This window comes from Pectinophora gossypiella, chromosome 2 (assembly GCF_024362695.1).
Source record: "Pectinophora gossypiella chromosome 2, ilPecGoss1.1, whole genome shotgun sequence".
Lineage (NCBI taxonomy): Eukaryota > Metazoa > Arthropoda > Insecta > Lepidoptera > Gelechiidae > Pectinophora > Pectinophora gossypiella.
The window spans coordinates 10,470,741-10,497,806 of NC_065405.1; the positions used below are offsets into that span (position 1 = coordinate 10,470,741).

At 36.6% G+C, this 27,066-nt stretch overlaps 1 protein-coding gene across 1 annotated transcript; it reads left to right on the top strand.

Moving 5' to 3' along the window:
* The first annotated feature begins 1,605 nt into the window (after positions 1-1,605).
* LOC126374923 (uncharacterized) lies at positions 1,606-25,437 on the top strand. The gene is made up of 6 exons (XM_050021708.1): positions 1,606-1,881; positions 17,029-17,081; positions 20,580-20,814; positions 21,013-23,952; positions 24,034-24,151; positions 24,235-25,437. The coding sequence occupies exons 3-6, from the start codon at positions 20,628-20,630 to the stop codon at positions 24,296-24,298; spliced, it is 3,309 nt and encodes a 1,102-aa protein (XP_049877665.1). The 5' UTR covers positions 1,606-1,881; positions 17,029-17,081; positions 20,580-20,627; the 3' UTR covers positions 24,299-25,437.
* Positions 25,438-27,066: the final 1,629 nt, after the last annotated feature.

Genomic DNA, 27,066 nt, shown 5'->3' on the forward strand with positions numbered 1-27,066 from the left:
GCGCCTATAGCTATAAGTTTAGGATGTCATCCTCTGGACGACAGGACGTTACGTAAACACACAGATAAATGGACCCAGTAAATATTATGACAGATACATTTATGACAAATATACATCTTTAGTGAATTCTTTTAAACAGCTGCCGCTTTGTCGGATTCGAATACTGTGTCCGCTAATAGCCGTTATAAATCTAACTTTAAATGACAACAATGTGGAAATTAAACACAGTGCAACACGCAAAAATGCAGTAAGTATAATAAAATTTGCAAATATAACGTCATTAGGACATCGTCCCAGTTGTTTTTAATCTATAACACAGATAATTTAATCGTGAAACCGTTCGTTTCTTTTTTACAGCACGTCAAATTAAAGTTAGTTAATTTGCTCGTTCGCCGTTATGCTCGCCATGTACTTACACTCCAATTACATATTTCGCTAAATTCCACAATTTCGCAACTGCATAAGATAATAAAATCATACATCACTGAATAATGTATGAGGCTGTACGGTTAGATAACCATTCGGATTTAATTTTGAAAGAATGTGGAAATAAGTGTAAAGCAAGTTCATTCAAATTTCTAATAATGCTGGGTATTGGCGATAACATATCGTGTGTGGGAGCACGTGAGTGCGCGCGGAACGTGCGGATCTTAGGAATGGCGGAAAATTGACAAGAGACGTCGCCGTGACCGCAGCCATTGCCGACCCATGGCGCCGCAGACGAGCGCACTATGTAGTCCGATCATTCAATTGACCATGGACAGCGTGATATCAGCCTCAGGCTGGATTTGCTCCAAACGCATTTAAAGCACTTAACTCCGTCACGCAATTTTAAAATTTTATTACCACGAACCATAATTAAAATATGTCACTCGGTCTTCTTCTGTATTAAACTTTAAAGGACTATAAAAAATATGCGTTTTTTTATAATTTCGCTAAAATGGAGGAGAGCAAGTAATCTCGAAGTGGAGGTACGGTTGTTAAACGAGCTATATCATAAACGCTACTTTAAGCAAACTCCAGTAAAACAGTAAAGTTTCTACATTGAGGCGCCTGGAGAAACTAAAGTAATCAAGTTACTTGACGATATTGAAGCACATTTAATTATAAAGCACAATTTTGCTACACCACTAAACCTAAATTGCATAATAGCAGTTTTATAGCAGTATTTTTATAACGTTAGAGTTGGAATCTACATCCATTTGATTCGAGAGGACGTGTCGAAATTATAATTTCAAATGTTAATATGTTGTATGTAATTTATTGAACACTTCCTACTATAATCTTGCGCGCTTCCTAAAGCTATACCTACGTTCGTATTACAAACACGCAACAATAAAATGCTAATCCAGTCATGAATTATGTTTTGAAGAAGTTGTCGTTACATTCTGGGATACGATAAATTTGCGGTTGAATGTTGTTTTCGAGACTTAAATAAAGCGTGATGAATGGTGTGTTGTTGGAAGCGTACGTAAGTACGTTTTGGGTAAATGACAAAGCGATGAATGGATGCAGTGGCCGCATGGCCGGGCTGATCTTATTGTTATCAGCGGGTGTCGGCGGCGCGGGCGGCGCGGCCGCGGCGGCGCCGGCAGTCGCGCCGCGCACACCGGGGGCTCCGCTCTCGTCCTCTCGCTGCTCCTCTCTCGCTCGCCGCACTCCGCCCTTATCAAAACATTCCCGCACCGGGATCGATCCGCACGTCTCTACGTCGCATCCTCCAGTGATAACGAACGACCCTCAAGTGACTTTGTGACTCGAGTGCGAATCCATTCAGTGTTGTGATCTATGCCATGTGATTTTCAGTTACACTCGCCGATCGAGATCACAGGAGACAGTATTCTATTCGCTGAAGCGATCACGTCGTTGTCTCAACAGTAGGTAGGTAAATTGTCACTTATTTAAAAAAAAGTTGATTTAAGTTCTCAGTGATTTCATTATTATAAAAACTTTACTTTATAAGTGACTCTACTAAAGAAATCAATTAGTTTTATGATAAACTTTATTTACCTACTGGTTGTTGGTAGGGATGGCAGAGGGAGACATAGATGGACGTACCTATATTGACTAACAGGGGGTTTATTTTGCGATTTACTCTAATCCGCGCGTGTATCAAATCAAAAATGATTTATTTACCAAAAATCAATACAATCCTCGTGTTTGGGACAACTTTTAAGCAAATATTTACTTGTGTTAGTAGCCCCGCTCTTCTATGTGATACATTGGTATTGGTAATAAAATAAACATAAAGAAGTACAAAATAAATTAACAATAAAGAAAAATGAATGAAACAATTGATTAATGTGGAGTGAGCAAGAGAAGTACGCTAAGATCGAAGCAAATGGAATTCTATAGTCTCTATTCACCCCGGTGTGAAATAGTCGTGATTTTATGTATGTGTATATTTATTTAGTTTAAGCAATACCTACATAAATAAAGATCAAAAATATTATCACAATAGTAGGTACACCTACTTAGTATTAATTATAGACAACTTATATAAATTATTCTGAATAAATTACATAACGCTTTCAACAAATTAAAATTTAATTGTGACTTTCATAATAATTTAAGTAGACAGTTTAAATTCATTACTTAAAAATAAATATCATCTCATTTCTAAAAAATATATTGCATATTACAATGGAAGCTGCGTTTGCACACATTTAGTATTGTAGAGTTAACTTTCAAATTAATCTATTCGAAAAAGGGTTTCAACGTTTAATACCTTCTGAAGAATATTCTTTATTATTTGTAACATTTGCTTTAAAAAATCAAATTAGGTAACCTTCAATTATTATCCTTGAGACTAACACAAGACAAAAAACAATGAAAAAAGTAACAACATTCACCTAGAGTACGCGAACAGAGCTTGTGACACCTTGTAATACCTGTTTTGTTGTTAACATTAAATTAAAACAAGTAAGTACCCAGATAAGTAAATAAACTTGATTCTCGGTAACTTATAAACGAACGAACATCGAAACAATTTATCATCTATTGAATGTCACGAACCGTAACAGACGCTGTCATCAACAGAATCGATAATTCGTTCACATCAAACTCAAAGATCAGCACTAATGCGTGAACACACAAATAGATCTCGAACTAACCGCTTCTAAATCACGCTATATCTAAAGTGAGAACCATCTCCGTCTTTGAAGCACAAAATATATCTCCTCCGCTTGAACCAAGTCCAAACACATGTGTAAAAATACACCAAACTCGGACATAAAAGAGTTACAGAAAGAAATGGTATCAACAGCTGCTCATAATGAAATAAACCGACTTTTATCGTTCACAATAAAAGCAGTTTATATTAAGCGTTTTATTAAATTTTATTTCATAACCAAAACTGTAAGTACAGAAAGTCTGAGTGAACGTGCAACAATTGCTATGTTAATATTAATTGCAATTTGCAGTTTTAAGAAGTCACATTGGTTGCACAGGGATATGTAATTTTGACGAAATAATGTCTGCCGACAGATCTGCCATCAGGGTCATCAGTGACTGGCACTTTAATGTTAGAAGCCTTAACGACTCCTGTGCGGGTTTGTAATAAACGTCGGGATGGCCACGATTGCGACGTGCAGACACGCATTCAGGGCTTTCTCTGACATTTCTTTAGGCCCTAAGGGGGTACTTACACTAAACAATCGTACAGCGAGGTAACCTTCATACATGTAAACCTTTCATAACGTCCCACAGTCAAATACTAGATGCGGGTCTGTTGTGTTTACCACAACCGCATCAATATAAAGCTTTTTATTCAATCGCAGATGAAGGTAAAAACCTTTAATGGTATATGCGTTCCTTCTACTATTGTTGTTATGTAATTTAGTTTCTTTACACGCCTTAGTAAAAAGGAATGATTTGACAAGACTAATTGTAAAGCTCATAGAAACTATCTATTTGAGCTATGACATTTAAGATATTAGTAAGTAAATCGATGTTCGTTAGATGATAATCGTTAAAGAAAAACTGCATAATCGAATAGATACTGTAGTATTTTCGAACATAGTCAATTGATTTTTTACAATGAGTATTTGTGGTTATTGTTAGATGTTATTGATGTTAAAATGAGATGACGCTACCGTCTTGGCTATTGTCTCTCTACTACGAGTAATTTCAAAACAATGCGTAGGTAAGTGCCTATCTTAATTCAATGAAGGAAAATATGCCTACTTTAGAATAACGCGTTTTAGTTTTTTAAGTCTCCAAACTTCAGACAGATAATAAACAAGAACCCCAAAATATAAAAGTTTCATTAAAGTAGGATAAACGTAAGAAATGAAAAATCAATTTGCCTAAAAATTGCTCTTAAAGAACTTGAAATAAACTACTTAATATAGAAAAGACAACCATAGCCTCATAATCAGCATCTTAATAACAGTTCTTCGAGCATAAAAAAAAATCTTTGCATATCAAGGACGGAAATGCTTCTAAATTAAACGCAGATATATCAGTAACGCAATTGTGATGTTTAATTATGTGCTTGCTGATGAATTGTCCAGATTATTTGCAGGCATCGAGGCCGCGTGCGCTCACGCACGGCATATTGCGGACGATCTCAATGAGCGGCTGTCTCGACAAAAACAAGTGTTGATTAGATACGAGTCGCAACGTATATACGTTTGTGATGTATTTATTATTTATATGCAAATCAAGGTACATGAAAAAATGTATTGTATACCGTCGTATTCCTATTCGTCAGGCCAGCTTTATTGTGTGCCGTGTGACCGGATTTTCAAGTCGAAGTTCGGTTTCGCCAGCTACATCAGAGCCCACCACAACAAAGACCTGGGATAGTTATTTAGGTGTCGCCGTCACCTGATACGATTTGGACGACATGATGATGATGATTCCTTACTATAGAGTCACATTTCAGAAAACAAATGCTAACAGTTTACAATAAAAAGGGAACATGAACGTATAACAGTTTAGGGCGTCGTACATCCCTTTGCTGGACACTTCTCAAACAATCAAAGCAGGTATATTCCATTCACCAGCACGTTTCTCAATTGCGGGTTGGTTGGTGGAGGCGAGATAGTTATCTGTTATATAATAGAATTCGTTTTCCGTTACTTCGTCCACGTTTAACGTCCTTCAGCCCCTTAAGATATAGACATTTTCTTAGTGCTTGTTACATAAATTATAAAAGGAAATATTGTGCATAACTTTCTAGTTCCAGTATTATATGTTAGCCAGACAATTATTCTTTTATGTATACCTATACCTATTATGTTATAAGCACACATACATCTGTAATTCATATTGATGTAAGTAGAGAAACATTTGGGCATTTTTATTTCGTCGTAGTCCGAGAATTATTATGATATGACATAAAATATGTAATAGATGATATTATAAGATAAAATATATTAGCTATTGTCAACATTACATGCATCATATCGCACAAGACGTGATGTCAAGTCCTCTACGATAGGTTAAACTCGATAAGAATCACTTGAAACTACTAAACTACCTTTTTAACACAGCCCACCACAACAACGACTCATGTCACGTAATGTAAGTACATAATTGAAAACATAATGAAAAAACTTAGAAGTGAGTAGTTTCCTATGTCAAAGATAAATTATGAAATTCTGATTTACTAAATAAAGACTTTACTAAAGTGACAAAAAACGCTTTATTTTTCTATTTAACTTATTTATGAATTTTAATAAAAAAAATGTAATAATAAGTGGGATATTTTGTCACGTTTTTCTATAGCGTCAGACGTTTTGACGTTTAGTAAAAAGTAGCTGATTTGACTAGTTGGAAACTACCCTATTCCTCCACCTTAGGATCCAATACCAAATGTCGCAGGCGCTGTTAGAAGGCTTTCTATACCAAAACACAGTTTTATAATTTATGTATTTATCAGTCGTAAAATGAAGACATCATTAAGACTTTTATTCCCATAGAGCAGCATGAAACCGCAATAGTGGTCGTAAAATTGCAAATAAAAAATCTGTTTAGTGATGCATCAATAGGTATTCCTTAACATTATATCTAGGCGTATGAAATATAAAGTGTTCTAAACCTACTTAAACCTATTTTTTCTAATTAGGTAGTACTTTATATGATATGAGAATCAAAACTCGCTGTCAATTTGACGACAAGCGGTTTTGCATGTTCAAAGAAAAATAAATGAACCTCGGGTTTAGGTATGTTTGTAAATTAAAAGCTTTTATGAAACCTTCATAATAAATGTAGGTGCAAAGTAATAAGTGACAGCTAAAATGAAACTTTTAAAGACCCGTTACAAAGAGTAAAACGTTCAATCGTTCAGAACTCATTCCGTAATCGCTTTTCGATAAAGATATGGATTTTATTAAAATTCACTTCAGGAGTGTCGCGCTAATAAATTCTCAGCGGCACATTCCCAACGGACATTCATTTGTTTATGCACGTCATTTTGTGACGTTCCTCACAATTTTGCCGAATAGAATTCAAAATTGATGTAAGTAAGCAAAGGTTGTCCATTGCTGTACAGCGAGGAAATGCGGCTAGTGTAATGTGCACCTTCGCGCACGGCTTAGTCAGGGGCGGGCTTTTTGAGGAGTGCAGTAAATAGCATTATTTCTGTTAATTATTGATAAGTCATTTCGTGTTTAGAAGTGTGAAATTTTTTATAAATGAAAATTAAATAATTAATAAATTTATTATTTTTTTTTTAGTAAATAAAGATTAATGTAATTTAATACATTACATATTTATTTATCACCATATTTAGATTCGCATTGTTATGGTAATAAGTAATAACATGCGCGGTTCAACAGATTTGGGCTTCAATGTCCTTGTGGCCTCGTTGTAACCTTTATTTATGCGCCAAATTATCGATTATGGCTTTAATAACTATTAAACCACTGAGTTACTTTTATTTTATAATCGATTTTATCCCCTTGTGTTTACTTGTAAGTAGTTAATTAGTACCTAATCATATTCAACAGATGTTATTAAATCATTTTCTATTCATATATGTCGTGGCCAGATCTTAGAATGATGTGTTCGACCATTTCATGAAATGATCGAGCACATCATGAAATGATAAATTCTAAGATCTGGCCACGACATATACAATTTAATAACTCATTGTTTTCACGATCGAATTAACACAGCTTCGCAAAATCGCGGCCGCTGCTTATCAATGCACACACACGTATACATACATATACGTACATATATTGTAAAAAAAACTTCGTTAAATACAGGTAGCAGCTAGTGTCGCTCAACCGCGATTTATAGAAGTATTTTGTACTGAGAACAGTATATAAAAACTTTAGTTCATTAACACAGTATGAGCTACAACTTTAATAGTCTTTACATTATCCACCTCATCTCGCTTAGTGTCCCTTTTAACTACTGGAGATGTAAAGAAGCGTATGTGATGTGGAATAATTTACAATTCCATACGTTGTATGGATGTTTTTATTGGACAATTACCATTAATATAACCGGTCTCCTACTTACTTTGTAACCGAAAACAAAATTGTGGATTTGCCTGTTTTTAAGCAGTCTCCATCTGTTACGTTATTGGCACTTGTTATTAATTGGATGAATACTTTAATAGTCGGTCTCTGCTTAAATAATTGGTATAAAAAATAAGACATTTCTCAAATTATTTCTTTCAGTAAGTATAATTGGGTTGAATTGTCAGAATGTCAAAATTCTTATTGTGTTAAAAGATACAATTCTTTTGGTCAGTTTGGAACAACGTAGGTTAGCTCATTTCAGTAGGCGATTTTCAGTTCCTTTTGAAATAGACGACGAAGCACTGCCTTTTATTTCTCACCAGTGTTCTCTTAATTTTCCTGCGGACCGTTACACAATAAGAAATGGCCGTCTAACCGTTGTAGCGTTTAAAAAAATGTTCAAAAAGAACAAATTATAGGCGCCGGACTGGTTCGCTTCGGCGTAACTCCGGAAGCGAACAGGTTCTCGCCTGAGATAAGTATTAATTGGAATTTTAATTTTTACTAATGAAAGATCCCCGAGGCTGGACAACCCGTACACTTTTCCGAGCCCATTACGCCGATTGAGTAATACTAACGGCTTTCACTCAATACAACTTGTTATTACAATCGAAGCATCACGCAACGCTTTTTAGGTAACTAAACACAGCCTGTCGATAATGTCTTACCATGTAATACAGTAGGCTTCACTTAACAATGATGATCGCATAATTTATCTGTGCTTTAATTACCGTCGATATAGCGACGTAATGGACTGATCGGTTGATGCTAAGCGATCGTTACTGATACTACAGGTAGGTGGGTTTACAGCCTGCATAATACGGCCGAGAGCCATTGCACAGCCGTAAACATCATCATCTCTAGCATTATTCCGTTTTTCACAGGGTCCGCTTACCTAACCTAAAGATTTCACACGTCCGATTTTTTTACAGAAGCGACTGCCTGTCAGACCTTCCAACCCGCGAAGGGAAAACCTGCCCAATACAGGTTAGGTCACATACCTCCGAAAATACGTTTCTCGGGAATGTGAGTTTCTTCACGATGTTTTCCTTCACCGCTAAACACGTGATAATCATTTAGGATCCAAACATGAATTCTAAAACAAATTCGATAATCATTGATTTAGACCTGTGCTGGATTGTACGGCCGTGAACGTAAGTTCCAATTTAGTCGTTGACAATTAAATCAATCCGATTCGATACAAACGAAAATGTCGCACGGCGATTATTATCGATCGGCGATCATGTCGCAAAAATCGATAAAAGAGCCGGCTCGTGTCTAGACGTCGTATGTTTCTATAATGCTTCACTATAATCAAAAGTAGCTGAACGTCGTTTACTTATTTATTTCACCCCAATAGAGATTTAGGCCATAAATTAATATTTACTTACCTATGTATTCAGACAGAGCGCAAAAGCTTAGCATAATAAGAACAACCGTTATGAAATGTAGATGAAAAAACTAAAGAGAATACAGAATGCGGAGATGAGTCGTAAATCTCGCTAAGGTATTTAGCATTTTTTGAAACTTAGCAAAAAGCGCGTCTGGTTCCGTGACCGCGAAGCATGACTGTCTGTCGAGTTAATGCCTCTAATTGGCGAACACATCGCACGTGGAACAAATCATAACCATATCCGGATTACAAAACTAGGTGTCGAGATCCGATCTACTTGCTTCGCAGAATTAAAACCATGTGCATTTGACTGGAGAGAAATGCCTCAAAATCAACGGGTAACAATTCGAAAAAATGCAGACATCACGTGCAAAAATTACGAAAGTTTGTACTTACTCACAAAAAATACTCTTTAGCGCTACCAACCTCATTTGAAAGCAATTATTAAAACATAATCTCCTTTTCGGTATTGGAATTAAAAAGTAATAAAATTTAATTAAAATCCCAATTCGCTTTTTCTCGGCGATATTTAATTTACGATCCTTTGCCAAGGTCTGTTGCTGTGTAATGTTTGATCTTTGAGGCCAACAGGAAGGGATTCGGTTTATACGGACCATTACAAATTTCTCTCTCGACGCATCTAATTAAGTACCTACTTTTTTATTCCCATAGACCAGGACACAGGGACTTCCGTCAGACACCGCTATAACTCCACCTTATCTTTAAACCCATTAAACTATTAAGGCCATTCACCTTCTTATCTCTCACAGATTAAAAAGATAATAGAAAACTATTCTTCACTCTTTTCAACCGTTCTCTGTCGTAAACAGAAACAATTCTGAACAAAGGACATATTCGTTTACAAATCGTTGTACATTGTTGTTATTGTTTGGCTTGTAAAAAGTGTTATTGTAATAGTACAGTTTTATTGTGGTGCGTTTTGTTGTGGATCGTAAAAGCCACGTTTGGGTGTAGGTGGTAGTAGCGTGGATATTGTCAATGGTGTCCGCCTACGACGCGTGCGCCGGTCCCGCCCGCCCACGCGACTGTAAATTGTCCTCTTAACTGTACTTGCAACAAATTACCCATGTACCACACATGGTCCCTTAATGGTACCCGTCTTCTATGTTAGACTGGAACTAAAGACCTTAGTTAACTTCTACGACATAATATTGAATGAGGCAATGATTTGTTGTTTTTATAGCACTCACCCGTGCTTACGGAAACTCAGAAAGAGAAAATTAAATCCAAAAAAAAATCTGACTCGGACGGGACTTCTCAAGACGGGACTTAGCGCAGCTCCTCCTCCCATCCATACGAATTACTTTCAATCTATACTATATCGTTATTAAGTTGGCGCGGCGGCACCATCTATCTAGTTTTTTTTTTTGATGAATTGTCTTTGTAGGGCAATGATATTTATCAATTATAATTTTCGTGCCTGATCCTGCGCGGTACGAATTAGGTACACAGATAGATGAACGTTTATGTTCTTTATTTACCCATTCATAAACCTTCTTGATATACGATCTCAGCGTTTAAAACTGCATCAAAGTCCGTTTTATATGCAGTTTTATTTTACTTTCGTATGTTTAACGACCAGTGTTGTCGTGCTTCATAAATATAATTCCGTTGGTTTTATCAAAGGGAAACTTACGTCGTCAATAAAGTGTAATTTATAACATTGGAATTAAAACCGAAGTGATTGATAGGATGAAGATTTATTCGTTCTCTACATGTCCAGCTCTAGTTGAACCTTTCGAAAGATTTGGTCCACATACACTTCTCATCTAAAAAAACGAAACACAAAATGACTATCTAAATACAAGTATCTATTAACAATAAAAAAATAAATATTATTTTCAGTGGATAAGAAAAGGTTTTTAATTCTTAATGTGATTGTTCCTAATTCAAATTTAAAAAGTAATAAGTAAATATTGTGTTTTGTTTATCAATTAAAGTGTGTGTTTTTTATGAGAAGTTATAAGTACTTACTTACATCTAGCATGTCACTCCACTTATGGTGACAGGTTCAATCATAATATCCATCAAAAGTAATGTAAATTATATCCTGAGTACCTACTCGTCACTCTTCCTATCCGATTTGGGAACCAAGGGCATGTATTTATGCATCTCTCAGTTAGCTATTAACAAAATAAATGGACGTAACCCGACACATGTTACGCTCATCCCGTAATGAGTATTAGTAACACAGAGATCCTTTCAGCCGGGTGTAACCCAATACTAACGATGTTAGCTTGTCTGTGTATGGGACGTGTAATATTTGTATAACAGAGTAGGTAACACAGAATATTATGTATATGTACATCGCTTATTGGTTTTGCTACGTTTTTCAAATCACGATAGAAGGGAAATAACAATGAAGAATAGGTACACGTCTCACTGCTGAGCACAGACAAGATTCCCCTCAACCAACCGGGGTGGATACGGCTACCAACCACCAAGCCTCTGCAGTGCGGGTTATGAATAATTTGATCTTTATTTACTTAGTAGGAATTTTACATTGAAGCTTACTTAGAAGTAAAAACTAAACTAACGGAAGTAAAATAGATTTTTGACTTCATAACACATAAAGTCGCCCATAACGTAATAAGAAAAAATATTTTAATGCTTTAATATGAAAATTTACGATTTTATATTAACATTAAGCGATACCCTTATAAGATTGCTCCCTTGTCAGTTTGTCACATAACAACAAAAAGTGTTAAAACCGTATACAGGGTGTTATTGACATCGTAACGAAAACTTTGAGGGATGATTCAGACCTTGATTCTGAGTTGATATCAAGACGAATTTTCCGTAGCACAAGTATGGAACTGAAAATGATTAAAAAAACACTAAAACTTCCGACAGGAAATTCCACTGGATATCAACTCAGAATCGTCCGTACATACTTGTACGGGGTGTAAGAGATTTTGTAACGAATAGTGAGGGGGATGATTCAGCTCATAATTCTGAGTTAATATCAAGTGTATTTTTTTTAAATAATTTAAAAATGCAAGTAAAATCATGAATTTTGCGACAGAAAACATCCACTTCATAACTCAGAATCATGGTCTGAATCATCCCCCTCAGTAATCGTTACGATGTCACTAACACCCTGTATATTAATCGGTCGACTCGCCCTTAGCCGTTTTATGTTAAAATATGTTTTAGATTAGGTAATTTAGGCAATACGTTAGGCAAGTTTAGCTTATAAATATGGAATAGTGAGTTATGTGTATGCTCTTCTTACGTGTTATAAATTCACTATTGCGTTATTGATCATTAGTTGCGCGTGATGTGATCTAACTTCTGTTTAGAGTCAGTTACATGCTTCATCGCGCATTTCTTTAGCAAAATTTAAGGCGTCATAAATAATATCTAAGTAATATTGTCAAAAAATCGAACTTGACCTGATTATTGATTACGAGCTTGCCAAAGGTCAATTTAAAGGAAAAAACCATCATTTAATTTTCTCTAATATTGTAATGAATTTTCGCAAATTGCCATTAAAAATTGCAAACCTTCAAAAATAAGTCAAACATGACGGCGATAAGGTAAAGAAAAAGAAGGCCTATTTTTCTTTTTTCCGACAAAAAGTTTCGGCTATCGTGTTTCTACTTCATAGAGCCCATTGTCTCCAATCTCTAAATTTTTTTCTAACACAAAAGCACCTTATTAAACCATAGCTGAAACGTAGAATCGTTTCTAAACTGTAACTAGCGGCTTGTGTCTTCTGGTCCATTGCAGTATCGACGACGTTGATGATAGAGCGGTCAGCGGCGCCCTACATGCGCACGCGCCGGAACTAAGTTGAATCGATCTAGCTCTATTGTAGCGCATTCAGCGGTATCTTACTGTCAACAATTTCCCTTTTACAATAAGACTACCTTTTGGACTTTATATGTATAACGTACTTATATAAAATTGAATTAGAATCGCATCAAATTCAAAAATAATCTGTGTTCATTTTCTAGATCTATATTCTATTTGATATTTCATCAAGTGCATCGGTATCGTAAATAATTGAATTATGCTTAACTAAGCATATATACAGCTGTATATCTGAACTAATAGCCGTTATCCGCAAACTATTACATCAATGACCTATGCCAATGAGATAGTAACATAATTATTTCACCTACCTACATTGCATGGCTGACTTTGCAAACTGACGTATCTCAAATTTTTTGCTAAAATAATTTCTGTCTTACTGACAATAGCAAAAGGTGCAAATCAGATTCGCCAAAAATTTCAGAAACGTCTATTAGCGACGTCAGCATCGATTAGTGACCTCATCATCAGCATCTCCCTAGCGTTATCCCATTTTCACAAGTTCCGCTTACCTAACCCGAAAATTTGACAGATCCGGTTTTTTACAGAAGTAACTCCCTGTCTAACCTTCCAACCCGCGAAGGGAAAACCAGCCCTATCGTTACAAGTTAAGTCACATACCTCCAAAACAACTAAATGGCAGGGAAGGCAAATAAATGGCTATAAATGGGAATTTACCGAAAAACCTGGTAAATTGCATTGACGAGAGGTGAAGGAGAGGACACTAGCTTATGTACTATATCTCGATCCTGTTGTCATTCTAATCATATTACATTTTACAAGGCTACTTATCCGGCAAACAGTTTATTAGTAGGTAGCAAAACTAGCCATTAGTCTATGGTCTGCCCTCCCCGGTAGCGATACCAGCGTGAGTTCTACTTTTCACATATTTTGGCAACTTGTTCACGACTTAAAAAAAAGAGTCAATTCCGATTTCATTTTAATTTGACAATTCCAAAAAACATTTATTACGTACATTAAACCTACATTTAGTGACCTATATTGCTATTAAAAGATCCTAAGCACAGACTAACTATTATACGTTTTATAATTGGATTGTGTAATTTAGGATGGTTGAGATGGTTCGCAAAACAGTACAAAGTAAACATATCTATGCCATCATAACGATTTTATGATGTAAGCCTCAAGCGGAGCCCAAATGTTTAGATGTTTAGTATATCAAACAAGGTATGATTTAATCTAGATACTTAGCAGCTTAGCTTATCAGTCTGATTCGTGAAATTATAGAAACAAGAAGTCTCGGCAACTTCCGTCAATAATAATTATGTAACGGCTCTCAAAGTTTCTCGTGTTAATGAGACCCGGCCTGATCCACTTGACGTTATGTGTGTCAAGAAAATAAATATTTATTTTATTTTATTGTAGGATGATATCAATATCAAAAGTGCATATTTTCAGTAACTGTGATTGGGGGTCTAGTGTCAGTGTCAGCTGATTGCAGGGCTCGGCCGTTTTCACGTTTTTAGTGAGTATCTCATGTGCTATCTCTATAAAGAATAATTATTTTGGATTTTTTTTTAAAAGTTATTTAGATTCTCAACCTTCTCAACTGAGGTGAAATAGTAATTCAAAACAATTTAAACTACATATGTACTGGGGGCTAAAAAGACCACATTGATACAATTCATCTAAATAAACAATATTGATATGTGACATTTGTTGGAATTGCGCTCTTATTTTTACATGCACAAATGTTTAACAGCAATTTTCTTCTTATCGTATGTGTTGTGTGGTGGAATACCAACCTCATCAACCCTGGTGTCAGGAAGCCTGGAGGCCTGGGGGGAGGTGTGATAGCAATGTTGCTTGTTAGATTAATTGCTACGAGGTGGCCCTTTTACAGGGGGGCTCCCTGTACTGTATAAAAAATACTCAACATGAAAAATCTATATATATATTAAATACTTAAGTTCTCTACATCAATATTTGGGGCTTCGTAATTTCCTATTTAGTAACTCAGACTCAAAGATTATTGCTAGAAAGCCTCGCTCTCCCTCATCTCTGAAAATATAACATTGTTGTATATAAAATAAAGAAACAAACTTAACTTTTGCACGTCATTAGAGCGGCGTAGAGGCGGCCCCTTCCCCGTTTTTGCCGTAAACGGAGTTAATCACGACTCATTGCCAACCTGTCACACGCAGTCGTGATACCCCCTTTTGGGATAAGCTCACATCACTAATTTAAGAACCACGCTCTTGTCGGCGTAGCATCCTCCATGCTACTTTTTTAGGGAAAAATAGAGCAGTGGTTTCCCTCTTGCCTTCTGCCCCGCTGCACTTTGTCTGACGTGAGTGGGATGGCGCCCAGAGTAGTCTATTTCAAAGCCGTAGTAGGACTCCTGTCCTCCGTCTCTGAATAGTACTGACAGTTACTGCTGCCCTCTGTCAGTTTTCAAGTTACAGTCCCAGTGACTCGCCTCTTCCCCAAGCCCACATTAACCACATTTTTTCTTCTTAAACTCACATAATTAAATATAAATCTGCTTCTGTTTATAAAATTTCAATTTTAGCTATCCTTTACTTATTGGAGTAGATCCACAAATCGGCCAGTGGCAGCCTCTCTATATATCTATTGGTAAGGCCTCAAGCCAGATACCTACGACAAACTGCATATTGAGTAACAAGTTACTGTAGGTACCGCGGCGTATTCATTATTTAAATTATATATGCATAAATACGTACGTATAATGGTCTTTCTTTTTCTACACAATATTTTCTTCTTTCAATGCACTATTGTTTCTTTACAACTAAGGCATCAGAACAATTTATAAACAGATATATGTTTATTATGCCTTTATGCCAGATTCAAACGAACGTACCTACATAAACCACTTATCTAGTATTATATAGGTACTTGTTCGAAGGTACAAGCTAACCACTTTTGTGTTGTGACTATGCAAAGTGTATAAATACGGAAATATCTTAACGACCTTCTGCCAAACAACCTTTGAAATAACCATTGAGGCCCTTACAGTCGTTTTGGGTTCATTTATCAAGCACAAAGGGGCAGTTAAGTACCAAATTCCATTTATAATTTGCGCAAATAATGTTGAGTAAAATACCTTTTTATTATTCGATAAAAAGACTTCATAAGCTTTGGTTGATGTTTAAGAATCTTTTTTGTAGAAATAATATATAACTAATTTCGTACTTACTGGAATGACGAGTAGAGTACTGAGAGAAACCTGCGGATGCGAGAGACTTCAACTCACATCTTCATCATAACACAACATCACGCCTGTATCCTCTAAGGGGTAGACAGAAGCGTATAGTATAACAATATACACCCACTCCTTACTTGCTATGTTTAAAGTTCCATTTAATAGGGCGCAAGCAGATCGCCTAGTGTTTCTTATTAACCAGGTATCAGGCGGAGAGACCTCAACTCACACCTACCATTTCTGTAATTTAGGCACAGGGATATTAATTTGCGCACGATTAGTGGTCGCATCGGAATTTTAATAAAATGAGCACTTTTTGCTTCGTCACGCAATTTTTCAAATACAATTTTCAGCCAGAGCTAGGTTTCTTCACACGAAATAATGACAAGTCAATCTTGATAAAAAGAAGGGTACTTACATTAATAATTCACAATTTCCAAATACCATTTTTTTATATACTTATAAAAATAAATAAGTTCGTGTCCTGTGAACAGATTAATAATAGGTAGGTTTTCGTTTGCAACTGGTTCGGACCATAGTGCTGTAGATAACAACTCTCATTGTATATTTTAAATATTTCAAAATATATCTAACGCTCATGTCATACGTATAATGTATTTTACAAAAAAGCTACTTTTAAAAAAGGTTCTCTAGTTCCATGTCATGGCGGGTCATACACTGCTATTAGCCACTCTGCCACTCTTTCAAGCCGCCCCATTGTCCTGCGATAGATGGCGATAAAACATTCTCTACGTGATGGAATTTTTATGTTTCCGATCCCTTCGCACCACTAGCCTCTGATATCAAAGTTTAAAAGCACGCTCTTAGGATTATTGAACTTATAAATGTCTAATTAAGTCAACCCAATACCACAAGACTACAAAATAAAATATGAATTGAACTTTCAATGAAATTGTCGCATATCGAGATAAACAACAATAAAAAAGTTGTTTAAATTTTACTGCCAACTTCATAACATTCGAATGTAGAGTCACATTTACAAGCTAAATCGAGGACTGCAGCGACTTAGCTGTCCATATCTAAAATTACATTATATAGGACCTTATAGTGATTATCTTTAATTTTCTAAGGCTGGCAAGTAATAAAGATTTTATAATGAGTGTGTGTTGTTGCAGGCAAGCGTCGCCTGCGCCCGCGCCGCTGCCGCGCTCATGTGCGCTGGTATGAGGTGAGTCATCGCACGTATTTATAATGCACCTACACTGTTTACACCCGCATTTAGACTCCTGATGGTTATCCCTTGAAATAAACTCCTCGGAAACGCGTTAAAATCCTCGTTTACATTAAAACGTTCGAGTCCAAGAGCCTCTCGGATCGTCCATTAGATTATCTGAGTATAGCTTTCAAACAAGATAAGGTGGGATTTGCATTCATGTATACCATGTTGTATACATTACCTTACTGACAACGTTGTCTCATTTTTCCACTCGACTGTGCAATCTATTTTTTCTATGCACGTCTTGCTGCAATTTGAAATTACCAAAATAAAACTAAGCGAAGTCATGTGGTGGAACAAGCGTCGCGTCGTCCTACATTGCCGCGTACTCGTGAGCTCGCTATTAGTTAGGCGCGCACCTGCCGCCGAGTGAATGTCAATGCCCGTCAAACGCGGCCCTAGGGCCGTGCTGTGTCACTACAACACGCCATAACACAACATAATATATTATAACACGATCACTTGTCGCCAAGGCTACGTAGAGAACGATAAACGCTATCTTGTTACTAAAAATCACCAAGAAGCGCGTTATGCTAGTTTCAGAAATGCATGACATTCAGTCAGATCTACATTTACATAGGTAATACATGTTACATATACAGCAGCAACGTAACGTTAACGATTAGTGCGTTAGGTAGGTAATGCGGTCTTCGCGGCGTTGGCGCCATTAAGAAAAACGTAATTGCTGAGTACGCAAACAAATCAAGTCCGAGAATGGTGGCTTGGAATTTCTGCCCGCTAGGAATGTTAAGTGGGTTGCAATCTAGGGATATTTCCAGCTATTATCCTTGAGCAGAGATTCGTCGCGTTCGTCAGTGCTTCCCCGCGCAGCCAAGCTTCGAATTATGCAATTACTGTGACACTAATTGGTGCTTAATGACGCATTACGAATCGATAAACAGATCGCGGAAATGCTCGTTGCGTATCGTTTATCCGAACGCCTCAAACAAAGTTGCCCAACAATTTATACGTACAAATTGGAAATTAACTGGTAAGAACCTCACTTAGGTGCAAATCGGACGGAAAACATTCATTCCTGCATCTTTATGTGCTAATAGAAGTGGAATGCAGTCTTGCCACATGTAAGTTAAACGCGAAGCAACTACTACAATAGTTGAGTAATGGGTACGTTGCACATAATTACTACGACACGCCGTACGAACGCACTTACACGCAATAAGAATATTCAAGTTTTTAAGCCGGTAATCTAAGTATTCGTTTATATCTTCGTTAATTTATGTCGGCCGCATTTCCCATGGCATCTCCTAATAAACTTTTATTTTTCGAAGCGATAATTAAAAGGTTTTGTCGACTTTAAATACATCATAAATGCTATCAGGCAGACGAAAACTTCGAAAAGTCTATTTAATTTTATTACTTTTATATTTTATATAGGTACCACACCTATCTTTAATGGTTGTGGCCCTTGAATTATTTATAATCTCACTTTAAAGTTTGTTTGATTTGTGGGCAATTAAAAGAGAGAGCGGTGAACTTGTAGAGAACTCTGTTTCAGTGAGACTCGTAGAAGCATTCTTGTCATGTACGATCCTTTATGCATTCCTGGTAAACGATAACATTGTACTACATAGTAAGCCACAGTTATGAACACAATAAGATACCTACATAAACTCAAACTCGGGATCCCTCCCTGACCAGATAATTTGCAGTTAATATTGGTATTCGCATCATACGATACATATATTAAACATTACCGATAAATATAATTAATATCTTCTAGAAATCAGGTAATAAGTTCATAATTATCCTTTTTACAATACATTGACAGAAATCAAGTCAAAAACATTGACAGACACGTGGTAGATACTCGTATTTGTTGTATCACATTTGTAAAGCACTAAATTATCCATTCAACGGTTACGCACGGGATAGATAACCGTCAAGTGTAGACGTTTTTGACCGGAAGGCACTTCCTCACACGCCGTGTCGTCGAACTCCAACTATTTTTAACTTCCACCAAACTGAATTAATTAGTGAAACTTGTTACACGCTGCGCAAAATTATATTTCTTGGAGAATCAAAGTAATCCCTGCCAGTCTAAGGTATTAAACGTATCCACGTCTCACCGCTACTCATGCAATAAGACATCAGACAAGACGAGCTTAATCCATTTCCTGTAACGGACGGCCATTAAAATTAGATTGAATATCTCGCGAAAGTACAGCTATTACGTATACTCAGTTAAGTGAAAAATAGCCCCTTGATGGGGACTTTTGATGCAGCGCAAAACGGGTTGTGATGAGGCCAGTTATTGACTGGCGCCTTGGCGAGGATTTCCGGCCGGGCCGTCCGACCACTACCAGGGTATGAGTCACTCAAACAGGAGCTAAGTACGTATTTAGAGAGCCAGCTTATCATCTTAGTTAATGGCAGTACGTGTGTCAATCAAGCGCAAGTAATGATTGTACAAGCGGTCCACATCCTCCCCATCCTGCGGCTCCACTCCGCCTCAATTAGGTACACCGCTGTAAACAAATTACGCACGTTAATTGTTTACATTTATCGTTCAAAATCAAATGGAAACATGGCTTTATTACAAACAAATTATGTACTAAAATCATTTAACATTCAGCAAACAACATCTGAATGTAATTACCGTTTTATACGCTGAATATGGCCTCGCGAGTAAAGCAGTAGGCAGTACTTTCTACGCTAAGTATCAAGGTTGTAGAGCTGTCCTTTATGACGGGATATTGACATTTAATTACTAAATAGCAGTAGTATCAGGTACATTACAGCATAAGTGACTGTAATGTAACCTTTGAGTGTTTACTTACCAACTCGTTAAAGTTTCTTTAAACGTATTTCAAAGAATTAATAGCCGCTAACGTTATACTATAAAGCAACCATAAGACTTAATTTCTTAATCTTAATATGAACTATTACGTAATGCGTATTAAACTCACACTTCCAGTTCTGGAAGTGTCTGCTACTGTCTGCCATGACTGAATTGACAGCATCGCGTGCGCCGTGTGTGCATAACAAAACACAATGTACGGAAACCATAACGTTTACCAAGCACCTACTTAGCAGCTGCCATATTAGATGAAATTCTATACCGATCTTCAGGATTATGAAATCACTTAAGTACAGAAAGAGACCATTGACTATCTTTAAACAATTATACGAATCAGGTTTAGATCATAAACGACATCTACACGACGATAGATACGATATATTATAACAACGTGGTTTTATTGTTCCTACTCCTACGCTATCTTCTTATTTCATTATTAGTGAAGCTACCTACTTTAGATAATTTCATTAGAATTACAACTAACTACTTAGCACTACTTAGCAGAATTGAAATCCTAATTTAGTTTTGGATTATACTTATTGTTGCTGTGGAGTCCTGCAATAATAAATTATTTTCTTCTTCAACACATAAATGAAAAACACGTGCTAAAATGAGTCGTTATTCAATTTCAGAACATGCGGCGCGTACGGTGCGGCGCGATGGTTGCGTGATCGGTCATCATGCGCCTCTTCCGCGGGCCGAAGCGCAGGGAAGTGACCGCTCCGCGTGCCGCGCCGCCGTCTCCGCGCAGAGACGCCTGCGCCGCTGCCGGGACGCATGCGCACGCTCCTCCCGCGCACGACTTCACGCTCGTCACCGCCCTCCCCGCTATGGTCATGGAGGACGACGTACGGGAGATGAAGAAGGGTGCGTTGGAGAACAATTTTCAGAGAACAAAACATTCATTTTCAAGTATATTTCGACCCCACTTTGCCTCATTTTGGTTCCCACAAATATTTTTGGTCACACAAATAACATGGTTAAAATTCATTGTAGGTACTTCAAGCTTTTCTACTAATGTTTGACACTTAAAAGTACTCTAACGGTGTACCTTTATTTTTACAGTGTTCGCCACATGGGGTCGCCGGATGGGTAGAAAATTGGACATGCTAAAGAAGTCCGATACGAAAGAAATACTAGAGGAATTACCATCGAATGAAAATGCTATTGAAGAACCCACAACCCCGATTACAGGACAATACAAGAAGAAAAATCACTGGAAAATGGGCCGCAGCAGCTCCGAATCCACATCACTAAAGAAAGATAATGATACCGATTCTATTCGAAGTGGCTCTAGGGATAGATCTCCGAGTCCATTCAAGTCTTTCTTCCAAAGAATGGGCTCTACAGGAATGTTGAATTCTTCACTAAAAACTCAATCTCTTAGCACTCAAAGGACAGCGGAAGCTTATCCTGTAGCAAATGGACCATCGCTTTACCGCAGCTGTTCAACTTCCCATTTATCAACGTATGTTAAGGCAGACGACCCGTCTGATGACATAGATCTCCAGAACGCAGTTAACTCTAACAAAAATTCACCTACTAAAAATGAACATTTTATATCGGAAGATACATTAGTCAACTCGTCGACTAAAGCTATTAGTTGTGATAACATACCTAATTTAGAAGGACAATCTAATAATGGTATGGGAAGTAAGAAACCAAATTTCCCCTATGCCTTTTTGAGATCTAAACTCTCAGTGTTACCTGAAGAAAATAGTATGGCTTCACAACAGCGAGCCAGCTGTGTACGACAGAGCTTTTCGGAAAGAATAGACCGAAAATCACCGAAATTTCGAAAGGAAAGGTTATTCCTCACGAATTCGAGATCAGAGGAGCGATATCAAAGTAGTGACAGTATATCTGTCCATGAAGACAATATGTTGCTTAATAATGCCTTGAGAAACGACTACGATTTCGCAAGAAGCTCTTTGAGAAGCATTAACGAAATTGACGGAAACATGTACCCGATGCGACGCATCGAAGACGTACCTCGTAGATCCTCAATGATATCTCAAAGGGCACCTTTAGCTTATGATCCGATGCTTATACCGAGAAATAGAAACAGTTTACCGGTATATGAGTACAGTTCAGTTCTCGGCTTATCACGAGATCTGAAAACTGAACTCACATCTTCTAATCAAAGTATACACCACGGAACAGAAACTGCAGAAGTTCTTCAAGCTCATCGATTAAGTAACTATGTTAGTTCTAATGAGTCTGGGTATGACAGCGACGGTCGGCCTACAGATGAACACAGTAACCATTCGCCACCCGGATATGCATGTCATTTATCTTCAGGCTCAGTGAGAGCTGAACCTATCGATATGAATTCCGACCACAACCATGGAAATTTCATAAGGCAGTTAAGCTTTAATCACAAGATGAATGTAAGCAGAGTTCACGTGCCAGCTCGAAGAAGTTCAACTCCTTGTGCGCTATTCCCTATTGACAAAGGACATACTTACGAGTACGAAAAAGATAACAGAGACAATGCTAATAAATATAATCACGATAATAACAATCCTCACAAGTTATTAGAGCCCTGCGATGCTAAACCACCACCGTTACCAAAGAAAACTTTAAACAAAAAGACACCTTACGTTTACAAGAATGCTAGTTTAGATGAACGTGTACAAACGAGAAAGCTGAGATTTTTAAATTCACAGCTACTTCCTGTTGAACATTCATCCACCCCAAACCTTGATAACTGTTCACTGAAGTCGGAGCCAGAGTCTCATCAAGTATCTGATACTGATATATTTGGTAGAGGACCGTGCACGAAACGGTTTAGAAAAATAAGACTTCTAAAGACCAGGTTAGATGAAAGTCTCGGTGTATACTTAGCACAACATAGAGTGGATTTTGATAGTAGTGGTTCAAATTATGAAATAAGATACATCGTCGTCAAACTTGATTTCGATGGAATTGCGCATAGAGATGGCAGGCTAAGGATAGGTGATGAAATAGTAAACGTGAACGGTAAAGTGCTTCGTGGGTTATCTTCACTAAAAGAAGTTCAACATATCGTTAACTCATGTTCGACTGAAGCTAATCTGGAAGAAGGTGCATTATTTCCAAGGTATCAAGTAGATCTCGTGATGGCACATGACGAAATTACTCCTATAACATTAAGCCGGATAATAAACAGCCAACACTGTGAACAAAATGCGACAGCACAGTCTGCTTTAAATATTCCTCCAGATATAATTTCACAAACTGTTCACAAACCGTCGTCGTCTAATCAAATAACCATTGAAACTCATTTTCCTAGTGATAACCAGTATAATACCTACAACACAAATAACATCAGTGGTAAAACATTAAAAGAATCTTCTCATGGAAATTACACGGAGAATCAAAAATGTGAAGTGGGAATACAAGTTAATAACGGTCCTGTTCTCTCGAATCAAAAAAGCGACGACGAAAAATTACTTGAAAGACATTGCTACACACAACCGTCAGCTTCCTTACAAAATATAACCAACATAGAAATATCAATGCGTTCTTCTCCTACGCCGAGAAATGCACAATCTAACAATTATAGGCCAATATCGATCCACAATTCTAGACCCCAGCCTGTTGCACAATATTCCGGATGTCCTGACAATGCCAACAATGAAATAAAAGAAAATGCACCGCATTACATAAAACACGTGCCGAGATTGTACCAGAACAGGTCGTATGAGAGCATACCTGATCAACTGAGAAACAGCAGTCGGAGTAGATTCTTCAGCAGGGTTGGGTCGCAGAGATGTTCGCCGAACCATGCTTCTCACGTATCGAGACACCAGGAGTATAGTGCCTCATTGTACCACGAGGGTCAACAGGGCCACTACTCGCACAGTTTAGTACACAAAGTGGAGTTTTGGAAAGGACCAGGCCACAAGAGCTTGGGATTTAGTATAGTTGGAGGAACGGATTCGCCTAAAGGACAAATGGGAATTTTCGTTAAGACTGTCTTTCCAAACGGTCAAGCGGCTGACAAGGGTACAATCTTTGAAGGTAAACAATGTACTTATTATTGTAATATAACTTGTGTTTATAATTACAACAGTGACTAAAATCCGGTTGTGTTTATTCCAGGTGACGAGATCTTGTCAGTTAACAATGTGCCAACACGTGGATTGAGCCATGCTGGGGCCATATCACTTTTCAAACAAGTTAAAGAAGGAAAAATAGAACTGACGCTTTCAAGAAGAAGGTAACTCAATTGTTCACGAGATCGACGTGTATTGAGCTTAATAATGAAAGTATATAATAAACAAACTTTGTTATTCTTTCCAGAGCACCTAGGTCAAGATCTGTAGAACCTCTGGGCAATTTCCGCGGAGACGGTAAAAGGGAATGAACGTGTTCCAGAACCCCAAAGAGACTAACACACTGAGTGCAATAATAATAATCATACTTACACATTTTGCCAAAGGCGAAACTTATTTAGTTGGTAATAACACTTGTACTTATTGTAATCACTTGTAAGGGCAGTAGTCACACTTCATTGTTGCAACGAATTATTAGAAGCTTATACCTACGTCTCACTTTAGCTGTGTAGATATTTAGCTAGACATTCAATTATTGTATCTAATCTACTTTTATGTGACGTAATTTAAAAAGCATGAATGAATAATTATGCATCTATATTAGGTATCTATACATAGACATGTAACGTCTATCACATTTTTACGCTAAATTATTGTTAGCATTGTATCATGTGGATACTATAAGACTGTATGTACTGTAATGTCTATAATGTCTAATTTAATTGTTGTAGTATGTTTACGATGACTAATATTGTTAAATATATTATGTATTTCCATAGGAATGCTAGATCTCGTTTTTGCTGTAATATCTAATGCGTACCCATGTAAAATTACTTACTTTGTAACTTAGATTATCTTTTCAAACCTTACCTTCTTTTGAAAGCAAACAATATCAAAATATCTCAAATAGACTGATATTTCTAACAATCGATTCAAGTACCTATCACTGCCAAAGTCTTAGACATTAATGTGGATAACATATTCACGTTCAGTTTACGTGTAAATAACGTCCATGATGAAACTATCTAGATATACGTGTAGGTCAGTAAATCTCCGTTCATCCCCATTGAAATCAAAGTTCAACTTGAAATGCTTCCATAGGTGTGATGGTAGAGTAGGTAATGAAAATAAATGTCCAACATTATTACAAAATTCAGCGAATAAGCTCCGTCCAATAAATTGTTGAATCAATCAATTGTCCTGTTACGTACGATTGTACTCTTTTTGCAAATTTGGGCATTCAATGTCTGTCCGTGCAAATTTTAGTTCTAACAAACATCGGAAATACATGTTTCGTTATGAAACACTAACAGTTGTAATATTAAAATTCAAAATAATACTTATCAGCAGTATTCTGTTTTGTACGAACGTAATACATTATATGTTAATATTTGACGTTTTGTAAATAATTTATCAATAAATATAAATAAATAAATTGCAACTCTTTCAATGTGTTAGTTTTGTTTTACCCTCTAGTTTATCCTAAGTGCATAGTGTGTGCAGTGCAGTGCAGTGGTGTATTTTAGGCAGGTATAGGTACCCACCTAATGTTTCATTTATAACACCACAGGACTATGTAAACCAACATCATCCATCTTATAGGCGATTCGCTGGCTTAAAGTCCTGTCTACTACTATGTGATACCTATGTGGCTATAATAATAATATATGCCCTGTTAGTGGGTACCTATCAAAAATGGCTATAAATTATTTTAAGTCTAACTCTGCCTTGATAAAAATATACGTACGTACACCTTTTAAGGTGGAAAATAAAAGCACGCCCTATCTAAAATCTAGCTTTACTTAGTAGACAATAGGTTGGGTACGTTGGAAACCTGTCATAACGTAGTATTTTTTTAATTGCCACCTTTCCTCTTGGACAGCGACTTACTCGAACCTAAGTTCGAGTCCCAAACAATAGTACCACCCGAGTATTGCACGAGTACAACAATAATGGCTTAAAAGTCGTAAAACCAAAGCACTAAATTTTCATAAAAAGTTTGCTTCAGTGTTGCTAATTACAATTTTTTGGGCCAAATCTGCATTTTCTCTACCTGATAGTTAATTACTAGTCTGTAACAATATTGACGTAACTTATTTCATCACGATCTTATCAAAATTGTATAGGAAGCGATTTTAAAGACAAAATATTATTACGACAAAATAATAGTAGTTGCATAACAAATCCAACACATTTTATTAGAATAACTCCCCTATTTGAATACAACCTATGAATCTATCTGCTGAGGTACTTTCCAGAGTACGTTCCCAAAAAAATATATAGATGGCGCTGTTTAGATTTAACGTGATACTGATCTATTTTCTCATTGCTCGGGGTACATTATTCGAAAATATAATTTAATGGGAATGGCATTATACAAAAGTAAACGTTGCTTGATATTTGGATCAGATATGTATACAATTATATTGCTACCTATATTGATTCTCTTTATTTTATCAGAATAATAATGGGTGGAAGACAAGGATCATCATTTATACCCAAAAACAAAGATACAAGATGTACATTAAACGAAAGCAAATCTATACATTAAAGTCCCTCCTCGACTTGATCAACAATTTTTTCAGAAATCAGCCAAATATATGCACTTTATATTGACAACACTGAATAATAATAAAAAAACTGATAAATAGCAGGCTTATAAGATTACTATGCCAGAGCCATAAACGAATTAAAAAAAAAACTGCCAGTTGAGACAAGATAGGGATGGGCAAATGAAAAAAATATATCGATATTTGATATATCGATATTATTTTAAAGTATCGATATATATCGTGTAAAAAAATCGATATTTTGATATATCGATATTTATCGATATATATCGAAATATTTGCACATTGTCAAAGTATAGTGTAGTGTAGTAGGTATCGAAAATTAAATACGAATTGGTAGTCATGTAGTTTCATTTCAAAACATTACAATATAATCATTTAGTCAAACCAATAATTGTCAGATATCGACATGAGAAGCACTCTTTGTTTTATGTGCTCCCCTGTCAATCTGCTTCTATTGTCTGGCACTGCCAAGTTAATAACAGACGCAAGCCTTTCTGACGACACGG

What these genes read in the sequence shown, in the direction of transcription:
- LOC126374923 (XM_050021708.1), top strand. Translation starts at nt 20,628, where the DNA reads ATGCGCCTCTTCCGCGGGCCGAAGCGCAGGGAAGTGACCGCTCCGCGT. An exon ending in CGTACGGGAGATGAAGAAGG is followed by an intron (nt 20,815 to 21,012) that starts GTGCGTTGGAGA and finishes TTATTTTTACAG; the next exon opens with TGTTCGCCACATGGGGTCGC. An exon ending in CTGACGCTTTCAAGAAGAAG is followed by an intron (nt 24,152 to 24,234) that starts GTAACTCAATTG and finishes TATTCTTTCCAG; the next exon opens with AGCACCTAGGTCAAGATCTG.